The 17,394-nt window shown below is 40.5% G+C and overlaps 1 protein-coding gene across 4 annotated transcripts in view; it reads left to right on the top strand.

The window, feature by feature from the left end:
• The window catches only part of JPH1 (junctophilin 1), an 86,375-nt gene that overhangs the window by 5,090 nt on the left and 63,891 nt on the right, over window positions 1–17,394 (top strand). For all 4 annotated transcript variants that reach the window (XM_032759869.1, XM_032759868.1, XM_032759870.2 and 1 more), the window contains exon 2: window positions 824–1,583. In XM_032759869.1, the coding sequence (XP_032615760.1) occupies window positions 824–1,583 (760 nt within the window). The remainder of the gene's footprint in view (window positions 1–823; window positions 1,584–17,394) is intronic.

Below are 17,394 nucleotides of genomic sequence, written 5' to 3'. Positions count from 1 at the left end.
CTGCCCTCAGGGTGCTTCTAGTCTGTGGTATGATTCACAATGCAATGGCAGCTAGGGAAATCCATAGAGGATGCAGAGATTTGGCAAATGATATGGCACAAAGCTTTGGCCTTTTCACTTAGAAGCACAAAAATGTTAAATTGCTCATTTTTTTCATAATTCACTGTATTCATAATATATATTGTGGTTGTCAATTCTCTCTGAGCTCAGAGGTTCACCCAAATTCAAATGATAATCCTGAATATTCAACAGTTTTCTCCACACTAAAAAAAGAGATGCTGAATGTAGCAGAAAATTTAAGACGTTCATTTGATGACTGTGTCCCAAGTATTCCGATTTAAGCCTGTATGCTTTTGGAATGTTATACTGACATAGATCTAAAGGTCATTTTTTAGAGTTTTCCAGCTAAATTAGTAATATTAGAATAAAATTTACAAATAGAATTCATTTCATCTTCTACTGTTTCCTTGTCTTCTTCCCAAGAGGAATTTTTGATGCGTTAATTTCAGAGGAGAATGTTGTTTCCCAGTGTTCACTTTTTGTATTAGAAAGTAGTGGTTTTCCTCTGAAATGCTTGCATAAATTTTTTAATGAAAAGCAAAAATTATCTGACTACTGGAAAATTCTGTGCAATGACATTAAAGCCTTATACCCAAAATTACAGGGCGGGGATTCACAAGTGGATGCAAAGTATCCCCCAGGGTTGACTTGGAAATGGGTCAGATTTGACCTTGGGCAGGCTTGCGCCAGTGTGCGCTGGATGGTGCAGGTGACCGTGCAGCTCTGTTCCCGACTTACGGTGTTTTCTTGCGGTCTCTCCAAGGTACCTACCAGGGCCAGTGGGCCGGAGGTATGCGGCATGGCTACGGCGTGCGCCAGAGCGTGCCCTACGGCATGGCCACGGTGATCCGCTCGCCGCTGCGTACTTCGCTGGCCTCGCTGCGCAGTGAGCAGAGCAATGGCAGCGTGCTCCACGACGCCGCAGCTGCCGCCGACATCCCGGCCGGCACCCGCGGCGGTTTCGTGCTCAACTTCCACGCAGACGCTGAGCTAGCGGGCAAGAAGAAGGGCGGCCTCTTCAGGAGGGGCTCCCTTCTTGGAAGCATGAAACTTCGCAAGTCCGAATCGAAGTCTTCCATCTCCAGCAAGCGCAGCTCTGTCCGCAGCGACGCGGCCATGAGCAGAATTAGCTCCAGCGATGCCAACTCCACGATCAGCTTCGGCGATGTAGATTGTGATTTTTGCCCGGTGGAAGACCATGTGGACGCCACCACCACGGAAACCTACATGGGCGAGTGGAAGAACGACAAGCGCAACGGCTTCGGTGTTAGCGAGCGCTCCAATGGCATGAAGTATGAAGGGGAGTGGGCAAATAACAAGAGGCATGGATATGGCTGTACCGTGTTTCCTGACGGCTCCAAAGAAGAGGGAAAATACAAAAATAATATTCTGGTCCGTGGTATAAGGAAGCAGCTTATACCAATAAGACATACAAAAACTAGGGAGAAGGTGGACAGAGCAATTGAAGGCGCCCAACGGGCAGCTGCCATGGCCAGAACCAAAGTGGAAATAGCAAATTCAAGGTAAGTAAATGCAGGGTGGTTGGTTTTGCTGGGTTGGTCAGAACAATGGAGTATCAAATATTATGTTTCTCTGTCTGCCAGTGACATCGCTAAATGCTTTCTACAACTGCTAAAAAATCAAAGGTGGAAAATGATTACACTCAGTAGAATCAAAGTCAGAAATGTACCTGCACTGTTCTGAAACTTCCTATCATCAAAAAATGTCGAAGGCACTTTGAGCTCCCCCTCCTGTTCTAAATTACTTCCCTCATATTTAACACCGTGAAGGAGTTCACTGAGACCCTGTACTCATCTTCCTCAGCCCAGGAAGTTGCTGTTTTCTTTTCTTTTTTTGTAAGAAGGACCTCTGAAATGCTACCATAGAAATCATTGTGTTTTGTGTACCAAAAGAAAATAGCAATCCACGTAGAAACATACTTAGTATAGATGTGTACCTTTATTCTGATATTTACATCGGAGGTATGTACACTTAGCCTAGCTTATACAATTCAGATTCTGTTTATGAAGTCTTATAGGTAAAATTGGTTTTGAGACAGCCACCAAAATCTACATATGGCAAAAGTGGAAAATAACATGACAAAATCTGGTATGCATTGTTAAAAACAACAGCTACATGGGAAAGGCAAAGAGACCTACAAGAATCGCCACATTCTATGCAGAAGAGATTAGGTCACTGGTGTATTAAAAGGAAAGGGGTGGAGAGAACCTGACAACCTGACATGGACAGATGGGACTCTCAATGTGCCAAGGTTGGAAGAAAGAAGAGCAGTAGAGAAGGGCTGGAGTGAGTAGGAGAAAACCGGTGAATAATAGATTGACAAGTGGGGTGTATGTGTGGGCACAGAAGGACTACGTGCTTGAAATTTTACCATTAATAGCTGGTTTCAGGGATCCAGCAAGAGGTATGGAGAAATCTATTGGGAATAAAGTTCTATTAGGGAAGGATATCATAGGTGAGACAAAAAGAAAAAGGTGTGGTAATAAATGGAAAATTTTATTTTTAGTCTTACTTAAGTGAGTACTGACTAGCCACAGCTTTGTAAGACTTGAAGCATAAATGTAGCATAGAATATTAAAAATCCTGTTTCTGCTTCAATAACACTCTTCCACAGAAGTAAACGCCCTTTTGAAACCACAAAATTTTAGCATGTCTTCAGGTTTTTGTTATTGGCATTGAATTAATGAACCTCCCTTTTTTTTGATGGAGCCATATGAAATTTCCACTGTTCAAATTTTTTAATGTACAAAAAAAAATGGTGACATCATATGGTTCAACTTAGTACTTCTAGAGTTCTTTTTTTTTAATACCCCTACTTAAAAAATAAGTAAGGCTACCACTAAATAAGGTTGCATATTTTGCGTTACTTTTAGATATATATTATATTATATATTATGTTAAAAGGCTTCAAGGTTTTCATCTTTATCCCAAACTAATTTCATTTCAAAGCTATTATTTTTTGTTGATCAGCACAAACTTTCATGAAGGGTCTCTCTCTCTCTCTTCTGTCTTCTCTACCAGGCATCTTTTACTTGAGATCACAGTTTTGGATCTACTTTGCTTTTCAGTTTGCTTATAGATCAGATACTCAGCACATCTAATCTTGCTGGCTTACTTTTAGACCTAGTGATAAACATTTGTTATGCCTTAACCTCTAATTTTAAATGCACACTTGGATTCTTCCATGTTGTTTTCTCGTTACAACTTAGTGATATGCTAAAGGCAGATTAGTCTTGGCAGGTGAAAAATGAACCTGTGCAGAACACTTTAACAAACGACTTATGATTAGTTTCCATTGGAGGAGTTTGTATAACAGAAAGCGACTAGCAATGCAGAGATGATCTCTGAGTTTAGTAGCATAAAACTCTCACCCAAGTCCTAGCCATGTTCTCTCTGTTGCAAGTCTTTTGGGGGTAGTATTATTTCATTTGGGAATACTGTATTATATAGTTATAATCAAGAGATCTTTAGTTTAAGACCTTGTACTTTTAGCCAGTTAGTTACTTCGTAGTTACTTAGCTATGTTTAAAATGCTTAATTCATTATGCAAATGAAAGAAGCCAGTCACAGAAAAACAAATACTGCATGATCTCACTTAATCAAATACTGCAATGACCTGACTTGATCTAAAATTGTCAAACTCTTAGAAACATAGAGTAAAATGGTGGTTGCCGGGAACTGTAGAGTGGGGAAAATGGAGGGTTGCTGTTCAACAGATACAAAGTTTCGGTTACTCAAGATGAGTAAGTTCTATAGATCTGCACTACAACATTGTGCCTATAGTTAACAATACTGTATTTTGCATTTAAGAATTTGTGAAGGCCAGGTGCTATGGTACATGCCTGTAATACTAGCACTTTGGGATGCTGAGGCAGAAGGATCTCTTGAGCCCAGGAGTTCAAGACCAATCTCTGCAGCATAGTGAGACCCCCATCTCTACAAAAAATAAGAAAATTAGCCGGACGTGGTGGCCCACACCTGTCCTAGCTACTTGGGAGACTAAAGTGAAAGGATGGCTTGAGCCCCAGAGGTCGAGACTGCAGTGAGCTGTGATTGTGCCACTGCACTCCAGCTTAAGTGTCACAGCAAGACCCTGTCTCAAAAAAAACAAAAAAAGAATTTGTTAAGAAGGTAGATCTCATGTTAAATGTTCTTACCACAATAAATAAAATACTGTTCGGATGACACAATCAACAAATTAAAAATAAAAATATTCAATTAACCTTCTATATTTTACTTACCTTCACTGTGTTAGTCCTTTTCCCAGATTCCTTGCTATTATATAATGAATACTTCCGATTAGAGCTTTGTAACTTGTTTTTGGAGAAAGCAGTTAAAGGAATGACATTCCCCTTATAATAGCTCTGATTTTAGAGTTCTACAGTCTTTTAAAACCCTTAAAAATAGGAAAAGATTCTTTTAAGATTTGCTGCCTGAGGGATAGGACTTTTAGCTACGTTATTGTCATTAACCATGGCTCTTTCTAATGCCAGAATATCTACACAATATCTATACAAAACATCTATCTGACCCCTCTGTGGTTGCTGTTATCAATGTTTTTGTTTGTAAAACTACTGAAAATTTAAGAACATAAGATGACACTCTTCCCACCTAGCCCAGTGCAGACAGAAGAAAAACTAGAAACTAAGTCTCTTGGCAGCTGCTGCTGTTGAAGTCACTAGTTCATCATTAGCAACAAAAGGAGATGATCAATGAATAGTTATCAGCTATTCAGTTTGTCCACCCAGGTAGTGTAAATCACTATTCTCAGCAACATAGTGAGACCCTGTCTCTACAAAAAATAAGAAAATTAGCCGGGTGTGGTGGCATATGCCTGTAGTCCCAGCTACTCAGGAGACTGAGGTGGAAGGATGGCTTGGTAGAGAAGACTGAAGGCCCCCAATTTCAGATCTGGAAGGGCCAAGAGAGAGCATCTCGTCCAAGCCCCTCACATTCAGAGGCAGGGACTGAGGCTCTATCCAAGATCACAACACTGTCCCTGCAATGTTTTCATTCCATTTATGTTATTTCTTATGCTTTAGAGACTTTTATTTGTTATTTAAGTCCCAGGGAAATGGACGCACCCTTGTACCATCATCCTATTTTATCTTGAAGCAAAGGTTCAAGTTGGCTCTAAGGGAAAACAATTATATTCTCCAGTAATGTCTCCAGGAGACACAGAACAAACCGTCTTTGGCCCAAAGATTCATGAAAGCATGGTGGATCCGTGGACCTTTGCTTTGCTTCTGTGAAGAGGGAGTTGTGTTGCTCCCCAGTAAACACATACAGGAGGCTTGTTTCAGAAGGCTTATTATGGGCTCCTGTATAATTCCAGCAGATCAAGAACTATGGGGATGACATAACAGTAGATAGTAGATATCACATAGTAGATATAGAGTTAATAGATTCTAGCAGGTTAACACTTAGAGTCAAGACCATAGGGATACTTATAATTTGCTGACTCCTGGAACTTATTTTTAGGCCTCTGCTCTGCTCCAAAAGGTACTGTGTTTATAAGATTTACAAAATTTTATATCCCTTTTGTCTTGGTCCTGAGGGTACAAATCATCATCTGGGATTGAGAAAGGGTCTCAACCTTTTTTTTTTTTTTTTTTAAGAAATGTTCAAAAGGTGGAAGAGCAACTCTAAGTATCTCAAGAAATGAGTGTACCTAGCAGCTACTGAGACTGCTCCATGCTAGTAGCTGACATACCACCTCTAGTTCTGGATCCCAACTGCTCTGCTCTTAGATGAAGATGCTACTCTGAGAGATAGCTGTTAGAACTGGGGAGAGTGGAGCCAGTACCTAAGCCCAGGCTCCACAGTCTTTCCTTTGTCAGTGTGTACCCTTGATGGTAACTTGGCCAACCAGACCCTTTTGAGTCACTGGTGTGCTGCTTTAGAGCCCTAAACTATAACTTGAGCCTTATAACTTAGAATTGGATCCCCCAATATGCTGAATTTACTTTCTAGAAAATATAAGCAGAATCTGTTTTGGTAGAGGAGACGGAAAGCCCCCAATTTCAGATCTGGAAAAGGCAAGAGAGAATATCTGGTCCAAGCCCCCCACATTCAGAGGCAGGGACTGAGGCTCTGCCCAAGATCATCCCACTGTCCCTGTTGTTTGCATTCTATTTCTTAGGCGTTCAGTTTTCATTCCCTTAGCTTTTGCCTCCTTAATTCCTTCAGCTGTTCCTGTCATTTTAACTATATTTCTCATTTCGTCAATTTTTACTCCATCAACTCGTCTCCAATAATTCCTTAAATGAGGTGTTCAAAGATGTCACTACTCCTTGAGAAAAATATTTTAAGAAAGAATCTTAAGGCATTTGGTTGAGAAAGCAAATAAGAAGTGACCCTTAGAGAGCCCCACTTCTGTGGAAATGAACAGATCACTTAGGAAGAGGTGTGGACAGAAGCAGAGCTTGGTGTGATCTGAATATTAGAAGAAATAATTATCTTGCAAGAAGATAGAAGATGTAGGAGGGGTGGGAGAGAGCTGGCCTCACGCAGTTGAGAACCACAAGCCTTTGCTTGTATTGACTTTTTTATATCAGACAGATAAGAAGAAATACTATAAAGTGAGGAGGTTAGCAAGTTAGTAGATAACTGCTCCATTTTGTAGACTCTGGCTAACTCCGACCAGTCTCACTTAAGCTAGTGAAGCTCATTGGTACACAGCTGGGCAGGGTCCCCGTACTACCAGGAGGTGTCAGTGATGGGGATAGGTGGCCAGTCACATGGGACTGTGCTGCTCCTTTTGCCAACCTCTCCCTGACCATTACTGGTACTTCAGGTGATGATCAGGGCACCTAGACATGTAATCTTAGGAGGGAGTCTCTTCTGCTCCCTGTTCAGCTCAGAACTAAGGTTGGATGCCATGTTTGCCAGTTTTGGACTTAAATATAAAAACGGTACATACTTTTCCTGTAGGATTTTAAAAAACCATTCCCCATACTTTTGTATAAAAAAGGATATATTGCATTTTCTGCAGATCTCCCCCCATCCCCCATACTCAGAATGGTTCAACCATGCCAGCTTGCTTTCTGTTGGAAAGAAGCTCTCAGCCCCTGTCCCTGCTCCCTCTGGCTGGCTCCTCAGGCTGCTGGGTCCTCACTCTGCTTTAAGCCTAGGTCCCTTCATAGTGGAAGTTTTCCTCAACCCCGCTTCTTTTAGCCCACTTCTAGTCTAAAATCCCCCCATTAGTCTAAATTGATATTTAATTTCACAATATTTGTTGAGTATCCCTCGCCCCAACTAGATTGGGAAGGATGGGCTGACTCTGAAGTCAGCTTTGCTCACTTTTGTACACCCAGCAGTGAGCTTAGATCAAGGCACGTTCGTAAGTGCTCTAGTAAATATTTGGTGAATGAATGAATTAAATTCTCACAACTTAAGGTATGACCACTGCCAGTGCTCCTAATTTTGTTTTGCTGGGCAAAACCACATTTTAAGGATGGAAACTTAGCCCTCATAATTCATGCTATAATCTAACAATAGTCAAGGAGTGCAGAAAATGTCAAAGTGTGTGCTACGGGTAACTTTTTCCTTAATTAGGTCAACATTGTTACAGGACATAACCAGGGAACAAGAGCATCATGTTTAGCCAAACTGTTATCTCCATTCTTCATAAGTATTGAGCTGGTAAGTGATACGTATGAGAGATTCCCTTCCAGATGTGGAAACTCCAGGAAGTCAGCTTATCCTAACTGCGATAACATTGGCTTAGCTTCTGTATTTGACAGCACCAAAACATGTAATATACCAGAATGTGGGAGCTTATTATTGTTAATTTTTTTTGGAAAGTTTTTCTTGTTTGGAGGTCATTTTACTTAGGCTCAAAGAATATCATTTAATTTAACACATAAAGTTGGCTGGGATAGAACAGTTATTCACAAGATCACTTGACTTGATTCACATTTTACTCATAAGTAATTAAAACCCAAAGTCAACTATGAGTCAATGCACATTATGGATCCAAATTAAACTGACTATTACCAATATCAGAAAAAAAGCTCATTCTCTGCTAAGTTATTATAAAGGGCCAGGACTTTGAAATTCTTAAATTATTCTCAACAAAGGGATCTTTTGCAAGTCAAAGCTGTTTATAAGCTATCTTTATGTCTGTACTGTAATGACAGTGGTTGTATTATATTTTTAAACAAAGTTTAGATCACCTTTTCTATGGATTTTTTTTTTCTTCTGGTGCTCTGGTTAATTTTCAGTAATTAGCACAAGTGATTTTAACGGGAAGGGGAAATCCTTCTGATGCCTTCTGAGTCATTTTAATGAATAGATTGTTAAATAGTTAAAAGAAATTTTAGGACAAAATCACCTAAAAATGTGGGCATTTATTGCTAAGGAAAGCATTAGTTATTTTCTTTAGTTCTACTACCTGTGTTCTTCCATATCTGCACCTTGGCTGCCTGTCACTCTTTGCAACTGTTGTAACCAGTGCTTCTAGGAGCAAATTCCAGAAGCTTGGTTGAAATACCGAGACTCTGAGGTTCAGAAAAGTTATGGTAAACAGGGAGCGATTATTACCTTACCCTTCATGACAGGGTTGTTTTGAGAATTGAATGGGAGAGTGGGTATCATGGGTCTTTGTAAACTATAAACCACACATATCGGTTGTTATTTAGGAAAATGTTGCAATCCTAGAAGTACCATTTTCACAAGTGAAAGTTGGTAGAAGACTAGGAAGCCAAACTGGGATGGAGGTAAAGATGAAGTGAGGAAGGAAACAGGAAGGGAAGGAAGGATTGGGAAGCAGGAATGGGGATAACCAAAGGAAGAGAGTTAAATCTACCGAGCTTGACCACCTGTGTGCAGACATGAGGATATATCAAAACTTAGCCCATTTCCAGCGCCAGATCTGTGTGAAGTCAGCAGGCAATTTTATTTTTTTGACTGAAAAGTGAGCAAGGAAATGGCATATGCATTTATATCAAGTTATGCCCCAGGTACTATTCTGAAGATAATGTAGGATAATAAAGGTCTTACCTTTATATTAAGTATGTTAGTGTAGGCCAGGCATGGTGGCTCACATCCCTAATCCCAGCACTTTGGGAGGCCGAGGCAGGCGGATCCCTTGAGGTCAGGACTTCGACCAGCCTGGCCAACATGGTGAAACCCCATCTCTACTAAAATTACAAAAATTAGCCAGGCATCGTGGCAGGCACCTGTAATCCCAGCTACTCGGGAGGCTGAGGCAGGAGAATCGCTTGAACCTGGGAGGCAGAGGTTGCAGTGAGCAGAGATCATGCCATTGCACTCCAGCCTAAGCAACAGAGCAAGGTCTCCAAAAAAAAAAAAAAAAAAAGTTAGTGTGGATCACCATCATCCTTTTATATTTTATATTGTTATCCTTTTGTTACACTTTATGCTTTATAAACCTCTGAACTTCAGAGTCTGGGTGTTTCAACCAAACTTCTGGAATTTGCTCCTAGAAGAACATATAGTTTTCAAATACGTTTCTCTTCTTTATCAAAGAATGTCCATTTCCTGTGGCAGAAAGTGGGGGTGCCTAGTCTAACTTCCTTACATTTTTTCTGGGCTCTTTAAAGAAAGACATGATGTCCATATCAAGGGGCCCAGGAGCAATCGTTGAGAATTCTCTCTGTATGCATGCGCTGAGGGAACAGCTGAAACCGGAAAGATGACCTAGGTGCCAGCTCTGTCCTGCCCCGCCCCTCCAAGCAAGGGGTTAGGCTTGGATGTAATAGCACTCATAGGTGTGACTTGGGAGCACAGAGAAACTCCTCTGGCCAGCTCCTATCCTTCAGCTCTGATGTCATATCACTCACCATGCAACGGATCATTACGCATAACATGGGAACACTTTGTGTTATGACAGCCTTGTAAAACCTCCTTAGGATATCTCGTTTCTAAAGATCTTTATTTAAAAAAAAAACAAAAACAAAAAAAAAACAAAAAAAACTCTTTCTCCAGCCCTCCCAAGTCCAGGCCCATTCAGACACTCAGAGGCATTGAGATGGACATGTGTTTTTGTGACCAACAAGTAGGTTCAAGAGAATACAAATATAATGAAAATTAGTCTTAGGCCATAATAAATGGGAAGGTCACACAGTTCTCCAGACTTTTAAGCCATTAAAAGCTGGTTTTAAAAACTTGAATTGTGTAGGCATGGACTTCCATTTTGATTAAACAGGGAGGGCAAGGAGAAGAGACTCTATAGGGTATGAATGGGATATGAGACAATATTCAGTTCTGCAGCGATCTACTTAGTAAAAGCTGGCACTGAAGACTGGAAGGGAAAACTAAAATTCCAGGATGATGAGAAGCCAGGTTTTGGGGACACATGTTGACCCTGTTTTAACTGTAGAAGCCTGAGCTTGCTTAAATAGTACCAACTTCAACAGATTCCAGCTCATTTAGCCCTGAAATAGGACCCTTTCTCAATAGTATACATATGAAGAATTAAAGCAGCAATTTCTAATGCATCATTTGTCATGAAAACCACCCTACTCCTATGTTTTCTGGAAAGCCCCAAAAATGGGATTGCATTCATATTTTATCCTGTATGCTTTGTTTGAGTTTCAGCTTTGACCTGGAGAAACTCTGTTTTTAAGCAAGTGGCAGAGTTCTGCCTGCATGCTGCCATAGCTGGTAGACTTCTCCAAGCAGCAGCTGCCAGGCAGCCGAAGCACCCTGCTCACAACTTTCCATTATGGATTAAGCTGACTCTGCCAATCTCACTTTACTCAAGACACCAAATTGGACGTTTGCAAGACTAGTGCCTTGCAAATCTTTGAGATGCTTTTCTTATTATAGATGAAATATGAACATTGTGTTTAGGAACAGGATCCAACAAATGCCAAAGGTATTTATGTAAGTCATTCAGCTTTAGTACAACAGTCTCTTGAGAATAAAGACAAATCAGCTTTTAATAATTTCACCTTTCTGTTTTAGTTGCTGTTTCACATTTGTTTGTATAATATGCCAAATTCAAAATAAGCTGCTTCCTCAAAAATTTAATTAATATGTAAGGAATCAAGATTGGCTCCCAAATAGTACAACTCTTTGAAGTCAATCTTCTTAGGACTTCCATGTGGGCCAAAAGAAAGTTATTTAAGCCAAGTAAAATACATTAATTCACTTTCTAGCACTTTTAATACAATAGATTGTCAAAAATTAAACAATTTTATTATTTTTTGTTAATTTTTAAACTTAAATATGGTAAAAATTTTGGTGCCTTTTACTATATTGAATCAATAGAATTTTGATCTCAGTTGTTTGGTCTAGAAATCCCTATCAATGCCATTTTTAAATTTGGTGTGGGAGCTTTTTTGAATTATTTCAAGATTTCAAACCTTCCATCCATTAGGGAAGCATTTGAGATACATGTAGGGAACATGTTTTGATATGTTGAGATAACCCATGGAAGCCAGCAATTTAGGGTTCAAGGGTAAGAATGGAAGAGCCTCAGATGATGGGGCTTACTGCCCCCTCATTTCCCCCACCAGCCCCAGACACTTGTTCCACATCCCGCTTCCTGCTCAGCCAAATGATTTGAAAATCAGTTGAACTGTGGACTAATAGATTACTTTGTAAAGACTCGAATGCCCTGGAAGGGGTGATGGTAGCCCAGCCCATTTTATAAGGTTCAGTTCTTAATGACATAAGAACTTTAATTTTATCATTTAATCATTCTTTAGTTACATTAATCTTTAATCATTCTTAGTTACATTAATCCATTACATACAATGGAAATGTAAAATTGTGATTAAGACCTAATCCTTTTCATCATGGAGTCTGGTTAGGACAGATGAAAAAGCAGTTATTACCCATTGGATTATCAGCACCTTGCTTAGGTAATGCATAGGAAGGGATTGATCATAGCCTGGGGCTGGAGGCAGCTGTCTGCAGGCTGCATCCAGAGTGAGAACCAAAGGATGTGTGAGTGTTTTCCAGAAGATAGAGGTGGGTGCAAAGGACAGTGGACCATGTGTATTTGGGGTCTGGTAAAATGTGCATTGTGGTTGGAAAACAGTGCTAGGTATAGGGTGTTGAGAGATGAGCAGGGTCTCTTGAACCTATAAGAGGGAGTTTGGACATTATCCCAAGGATAGGGGAAGGCTATTGATAGGTGTTAGGCAGAATTACATCATCATCTTTAGAAAGATCACTCTGGCTGCAGATGGTATTGGGAATGGGGACAGTAAGGGGCAGTGAAACTGGAGACAGATTAAATAGTCACAGGCTGGGCACAGTGGCTCACGTCTTTAATCCCAGCACTTTGGGAGGCTGAGGCAGGAGAATCACTTGAGCCCAGGAGTTTGAGGCTGCAGTGAGCTATGATCATGCCACTGCATTCCAGCCTGGGTGACAGAGCAAGACCCTGTCTCTAAAAATAAAAAAATAGTTATCTGCTAACTAGTAGTCTAAGTGATAGCCTATGTGTTGGGCTAAGCCGTGGCAGTGGGATGGAAAGAAGCAAATGATTGAATGAGAGCCTCCCAAGCAGATTCACTAGGACCTGTGGCTGGCTGAGTTAAGCATGGTAAGCCTAGAAAAGGAGTCATCAGAGTGGCTCCAAGTTCCTGGCTTAACCAACTAATGGATGGTGGTACTGTTTACTCAGAAGGATACCTGACAGGAAGGGACAGATTTAGGGAGGAAGATAAGTTTGGATTTTTGGCTTCTTGAATTTCAAGATGCTAGCCCAAAAGATAATGGGGGAAGATGTATCTGGAACTCAGAGATTTGAGCTGTGCTTGCAGAGCTTGGAGCCAAACCCTGGGAAAGACTTAAGGGACATGCAGAGAAAGATGAAATCCTTGTATATAATACTAGACACAGCTCTTTTTAAGAAGTACAAGTAAAGCAGTTCTCACATTAAGTGACTAGGAATTTGTTGCCTATGACAATGCAATTCAGGTATCTGAATTTCTATTCTTGAATTTGTGAAGTTATGCTTTCTAAGGTTTGTGCTCAAGGGACCTACCAGTGAGCAAGCTCTGTTGGACTGTGTTTTTTTTTTTTTTTTTTTTTCTTGGCAACCTACTGGAACAAAATATCACTCTCACAAATTATTATGCTAAAGAAACATCATTTGGCAAACATTTAGTGCCAGCTCTGTCCAAATATGGCACTAGGCCCTGGGAATACAGAGATGAATAAGAAACAAAACCTGTCATTAAAAGCAAATACCCTGCTAGGTTCACACTACCTTTGTGCAACTGGCGGGTGCTGTGGGGCTGCAGGTTGGAGGGACCCACCGAGAGGCACCTGTGACCCATCCTAGGTGAGCTCGTCACAGACACTTTCCTGGAGCTCTTTGCACCAGCAGCGCTCCTTGCCTGAATGCCTTCTCCCATGTCCCCCTCCTTGTCTAAGCTCTGTCAGTCCTTAGCGATTATACTCAAGGTCCATAGCAGGCATGGACTGCATTAAGAAACAAAATGTCTCTTCCAATAAGTAATTTTATACCTGATAACAGGAATGTTATCAATAGAGCATACAAAATATATGTACAAATTTTATAATGCAAAAGGGAAAATTACTAGTGGTTTCTTTAAAAAGTTTAAAAAATTATTTCTACATAGAGTCCATAAGATACAATTTGGGGTGGTAGCAGGATCTTATTAGCAGTACTTGTGTACAGAAACATTAAAGTTAGCAATTTGCAGTAAGTGAATGTTTTGGCAGTGTTTCCAGATAAGGAAACAATGTAGATGCTGCTAGGTTTCCCCTAAGTGTGTTATGCACTGGTGCACGTTGTTCTCTTCTTGTGGTCTGAGGATAGTAATTTGGGTGATACCTTTTGGCTACACACAAACAGACCCAACAGGTCTTGAGTGGTTACCTGCTGTGTGAATTTGACATCTGTCATCTCATCTCATCCCCATGGCAACCCTGTGAGTTGGTAGGAAACTGAGGCATAGGAAATTCACATGGCAAGCACACGACAGTGTCAGAGCCCCAAGCCCTTCCCCTCCGCTAGGTTTTGAGAATTGAGATAGGAATTTTTTTTGAACCCATGTACCCTCCTTAGGCTCATAAAAGAAGATCTATCTGGGAACAGTATTATTTAGTCATAGACTTCATTTGGCCACTGTTTCATTTAACAGACATTGTTCATTCAACAGCCACAAATCTTGTGAGCCAAACAATCATAAAAACATAAGGTCAGCATAACATGGTAAATTCTAAGAAAAAAACTATGACAGCGCAAAAGAGGGAAGAACACTGAGGGCTTATGGGGCTTACAGGGATGAGGCTGAGCCTGTGCAGGTGAAGAATGAGTGGAAGTTAGGGAGCAAACAGTGGCCAGCGTTGCATACAGGAGGAAAATCCTGAGCAAAGGTGGAGTGGAATGAAAGTGTACAGTGTGAGTTCTTGCAAGCAGTTGGATAGTGGAAGAATGCTTTCTCCAGGAGCGATCTGTCCACCCACTGCAGCAGATCACAAGGGGTGCTTAAAATTCTCTAGTCCTCCACCCAGTACTGAATTAATGTTTCTTTGCATAAGGTCCAGAAACTTGCATTTATTACAAACTTCCCAGGTTATTCTTGGGCACACTAAAATTTGGAAAGTGCATCGGAGGGATATGATAAGAAACAAAATTCCCAAGGTTTGGGAGCTGCATTTTCTACTCTTGGCTTCGGGGAGTCTTCAGAGGCATTTGAGAAGGGAGCCATCTGCCTTTGAATGGATGTCTGCCTGCTTCATGGAGAAAGAATTTAAGTGGGGCCAGGACTGGAGGACTGGAGGCCAGGAGTGGAGGAGGTGATAAAAGACCCTGGTTGAGGGCAGGGGTGGCAGAGACACAAGGGATAAAATTAGCAGGACTTTATGGACTGCAAGTAGTGGGTTAGGAACAGAGGCAAGTCTGAGATGTTGTGTGGCTGATACTCTAATACCCCTATTAAGGTTAATGAAAAAGATTCATTCATTCCCAGTATATGGGTGATAAATTATTCAATTAGTAAATGTAGTGATTCATTCCCAGTATATGGCTGGTTGGGGAAATGGGGGGGCAGTAAGGCTCCATCATTCATATGAAACAAGTAATCTTTTTGGGTCTCTCTTTCTTATCAATAAAACAAGGGTGAGGAAGTGGAAAACTTGACCAGATTGTCACAGAAAACCTGAGTTTGGATCTCTACTCTTTTGTGAATTCCTCTCCTTTCGCCTGTTTTTGAACCTGACTTCACATAACAATACCAATGCTTCTTATAGAAATTATTTAGTTAGTAAATGTAGTGAGACATCATTGACATTTTACTCTTCCAACTCCAGATTTTTCCTCCATCAGAAGATGGTATAAAAGGGAAAATGTCCTCCTGTGTACTCTTAGGAACAAGATTATAGTTAGGACCCTCTAACCAAAATTAAAGCCATTTTTAAGTACCAGTAAACATTCCACGCACACAACTCACTTACCAGTTATTCTTGTTTATATCAGAAGTGTTATCAATACTTACACACTTAGTACTGTGCTAGATGTGAAGGGAGGAAAAAGCGTGGGCCTGACCCCCTCCGCCCCCCACAACGCACACACAAGCTTAGAGTCAATTAGAGAAAATGCATGTACATGGGAGGTAGTTAAAAAAATAACACGAAGCAATTCAGTCAGTCCCATATTTGTTTATTAGTGCTCTGCCACATTCCATGAAGGTTTCATAGTTTATATAAACGTCAAAATGGCTAGTCTTCTAGGAATTACAAAGGAGTGGATTGACTTGTTTATAAAGCAGTTCCAAAGACTTTTTACCTGGCCTATAGCCTAGTGATATTTTGTTTTTGTTTTTTTTTTTCATGGTACTGTGTGAATTTGACAGTAAAAGCATTTTGAAAAATTATTCTAACTCTTCGCTAGGTCAGAATAACTTTCAGCCTGTTATTGGAACTATGAAAATGTGATTCTAGAGTAAGTAGTCACTAATGTTTAATTCCGTAAGTGAAAATGAGGCCGAGAAGAACATACTGAAGGGATTTTCTTTTCTTTTTTTTCTTTAAACTTTTTAGTAATGAATCACTTTTGTGGTGTTAAAGTTCAGCTACAAAACTTTATGGTTTAAAAATTTTCTTTAAATTACAGTTGCTATATTTGTAACAGTTACAGATGTGCCACTGTATTCAGCACCCAATGATAACATGTTAAAGATATTTCAAGGGAAATAGAAGGCATACACCAACAAAGGGAAAAAACAAAACAAGCCTCAGACAGGCACCCCTCTCCCCATAAACAGTGTCTATGTTAATATGCATATGTGGCTGTGGTTAAAAGAAAAACTTCAGCCAAATTTAACAGAGTTTAATTGAGCAAAGAACAATTCGCACATCAGGCAGCCACCCGAGCCAGAGTGGGTTCAGAGATTCCAGTGCAGCTGCGTAGTTGAAGAAGGTTTATAGACAGAAGAAGGAAAGTGAGGTACAGAAACAGCCAATTGGCTACAGCTGGTCATTTGCCTTATTTGAACACGGCTGGAATCGTTGACCCCCTTTGATTGGCCCAAAACTCAGTGATTGACACAAGAGTAAGCCACAGTCTGTATACAACTCCATTTAGGTTATAGTTCATGATGTACAGAGAAACCTTTAGGCTGAATTTAAAATATGTAAGGAGGCAGCTTTAGGCTAAACACCCTAAAGAAATGCTGAATAATGAGAAAAAGGGAGAAATATTAGAGAGACGAAGTGAATAAAGAAGGTCCCAGTATGATTAATGTGTCTGGTGCCAGGAAGAGTTGGTCTGGAATGACTTTGTAAAGAATTTGGTCCTTCGGCAACATTTTAAAGGGAAGCTAAGGCAAGATTTGTTCACAGTGGATGGAAATTTTACCAGGTGGGATAAGACCCCATCTAGTGATGTACAGCCCGAGGAGAAAGAAACCCCCTCAAAGGCAGTAAAGATCACCAGTGTTCATTATTTGTGGTCAGTGTCGTCTTCGTGGCTTTTTGTAATAGGTCTTAATTTTAGCTTCATAGCCTGTTTAATCTTCTCCTGATATTCTGGGTTGATGTTCCCTAATGACTCCCATTGCCAGTAGTAGAACCTGAAAACGAGGATCTTTCATATGCACACAGCTCTCTCATGCCCTCATTCTACCACCAGGAAAAACATCCAGAAAGGTAATAAATTTTTGGAGAATAGCAGTGGTATGACTGCTCATATTTCTGAAAATGAATGCTGTTGTAGGAAAATTAGGAAAGTGGTGGAGATATTAGCTACAGCCCTACTGTCAGATTTGTACCCTGTAACTTCATCCTCTTTTGAAAAGTCTTACAGCAAAGCCACCTGGATTTTGCGTTGCAGTGCCGTCGAGTACAGCTGAGTCATGGCAA

Source organism: Hylobates moloch, unplaced genomic scaffold (assembly GCF_009828535.3).
Source record: "Hylobates moloch isolate HMO894 unplaced genomic scaffold, HMol_V3 SCAFFOLD_9, whole genome shotgun sequence".
Lineage (NCBI taxonomy): Eukaryota > Metazoa > Chordata > Mammalia > Primates > Hylobatidae > Hylobates > Hylobates moloch.
This window is presented reverse-complemented; position numbering and strand designations above follow the sequence as displayed.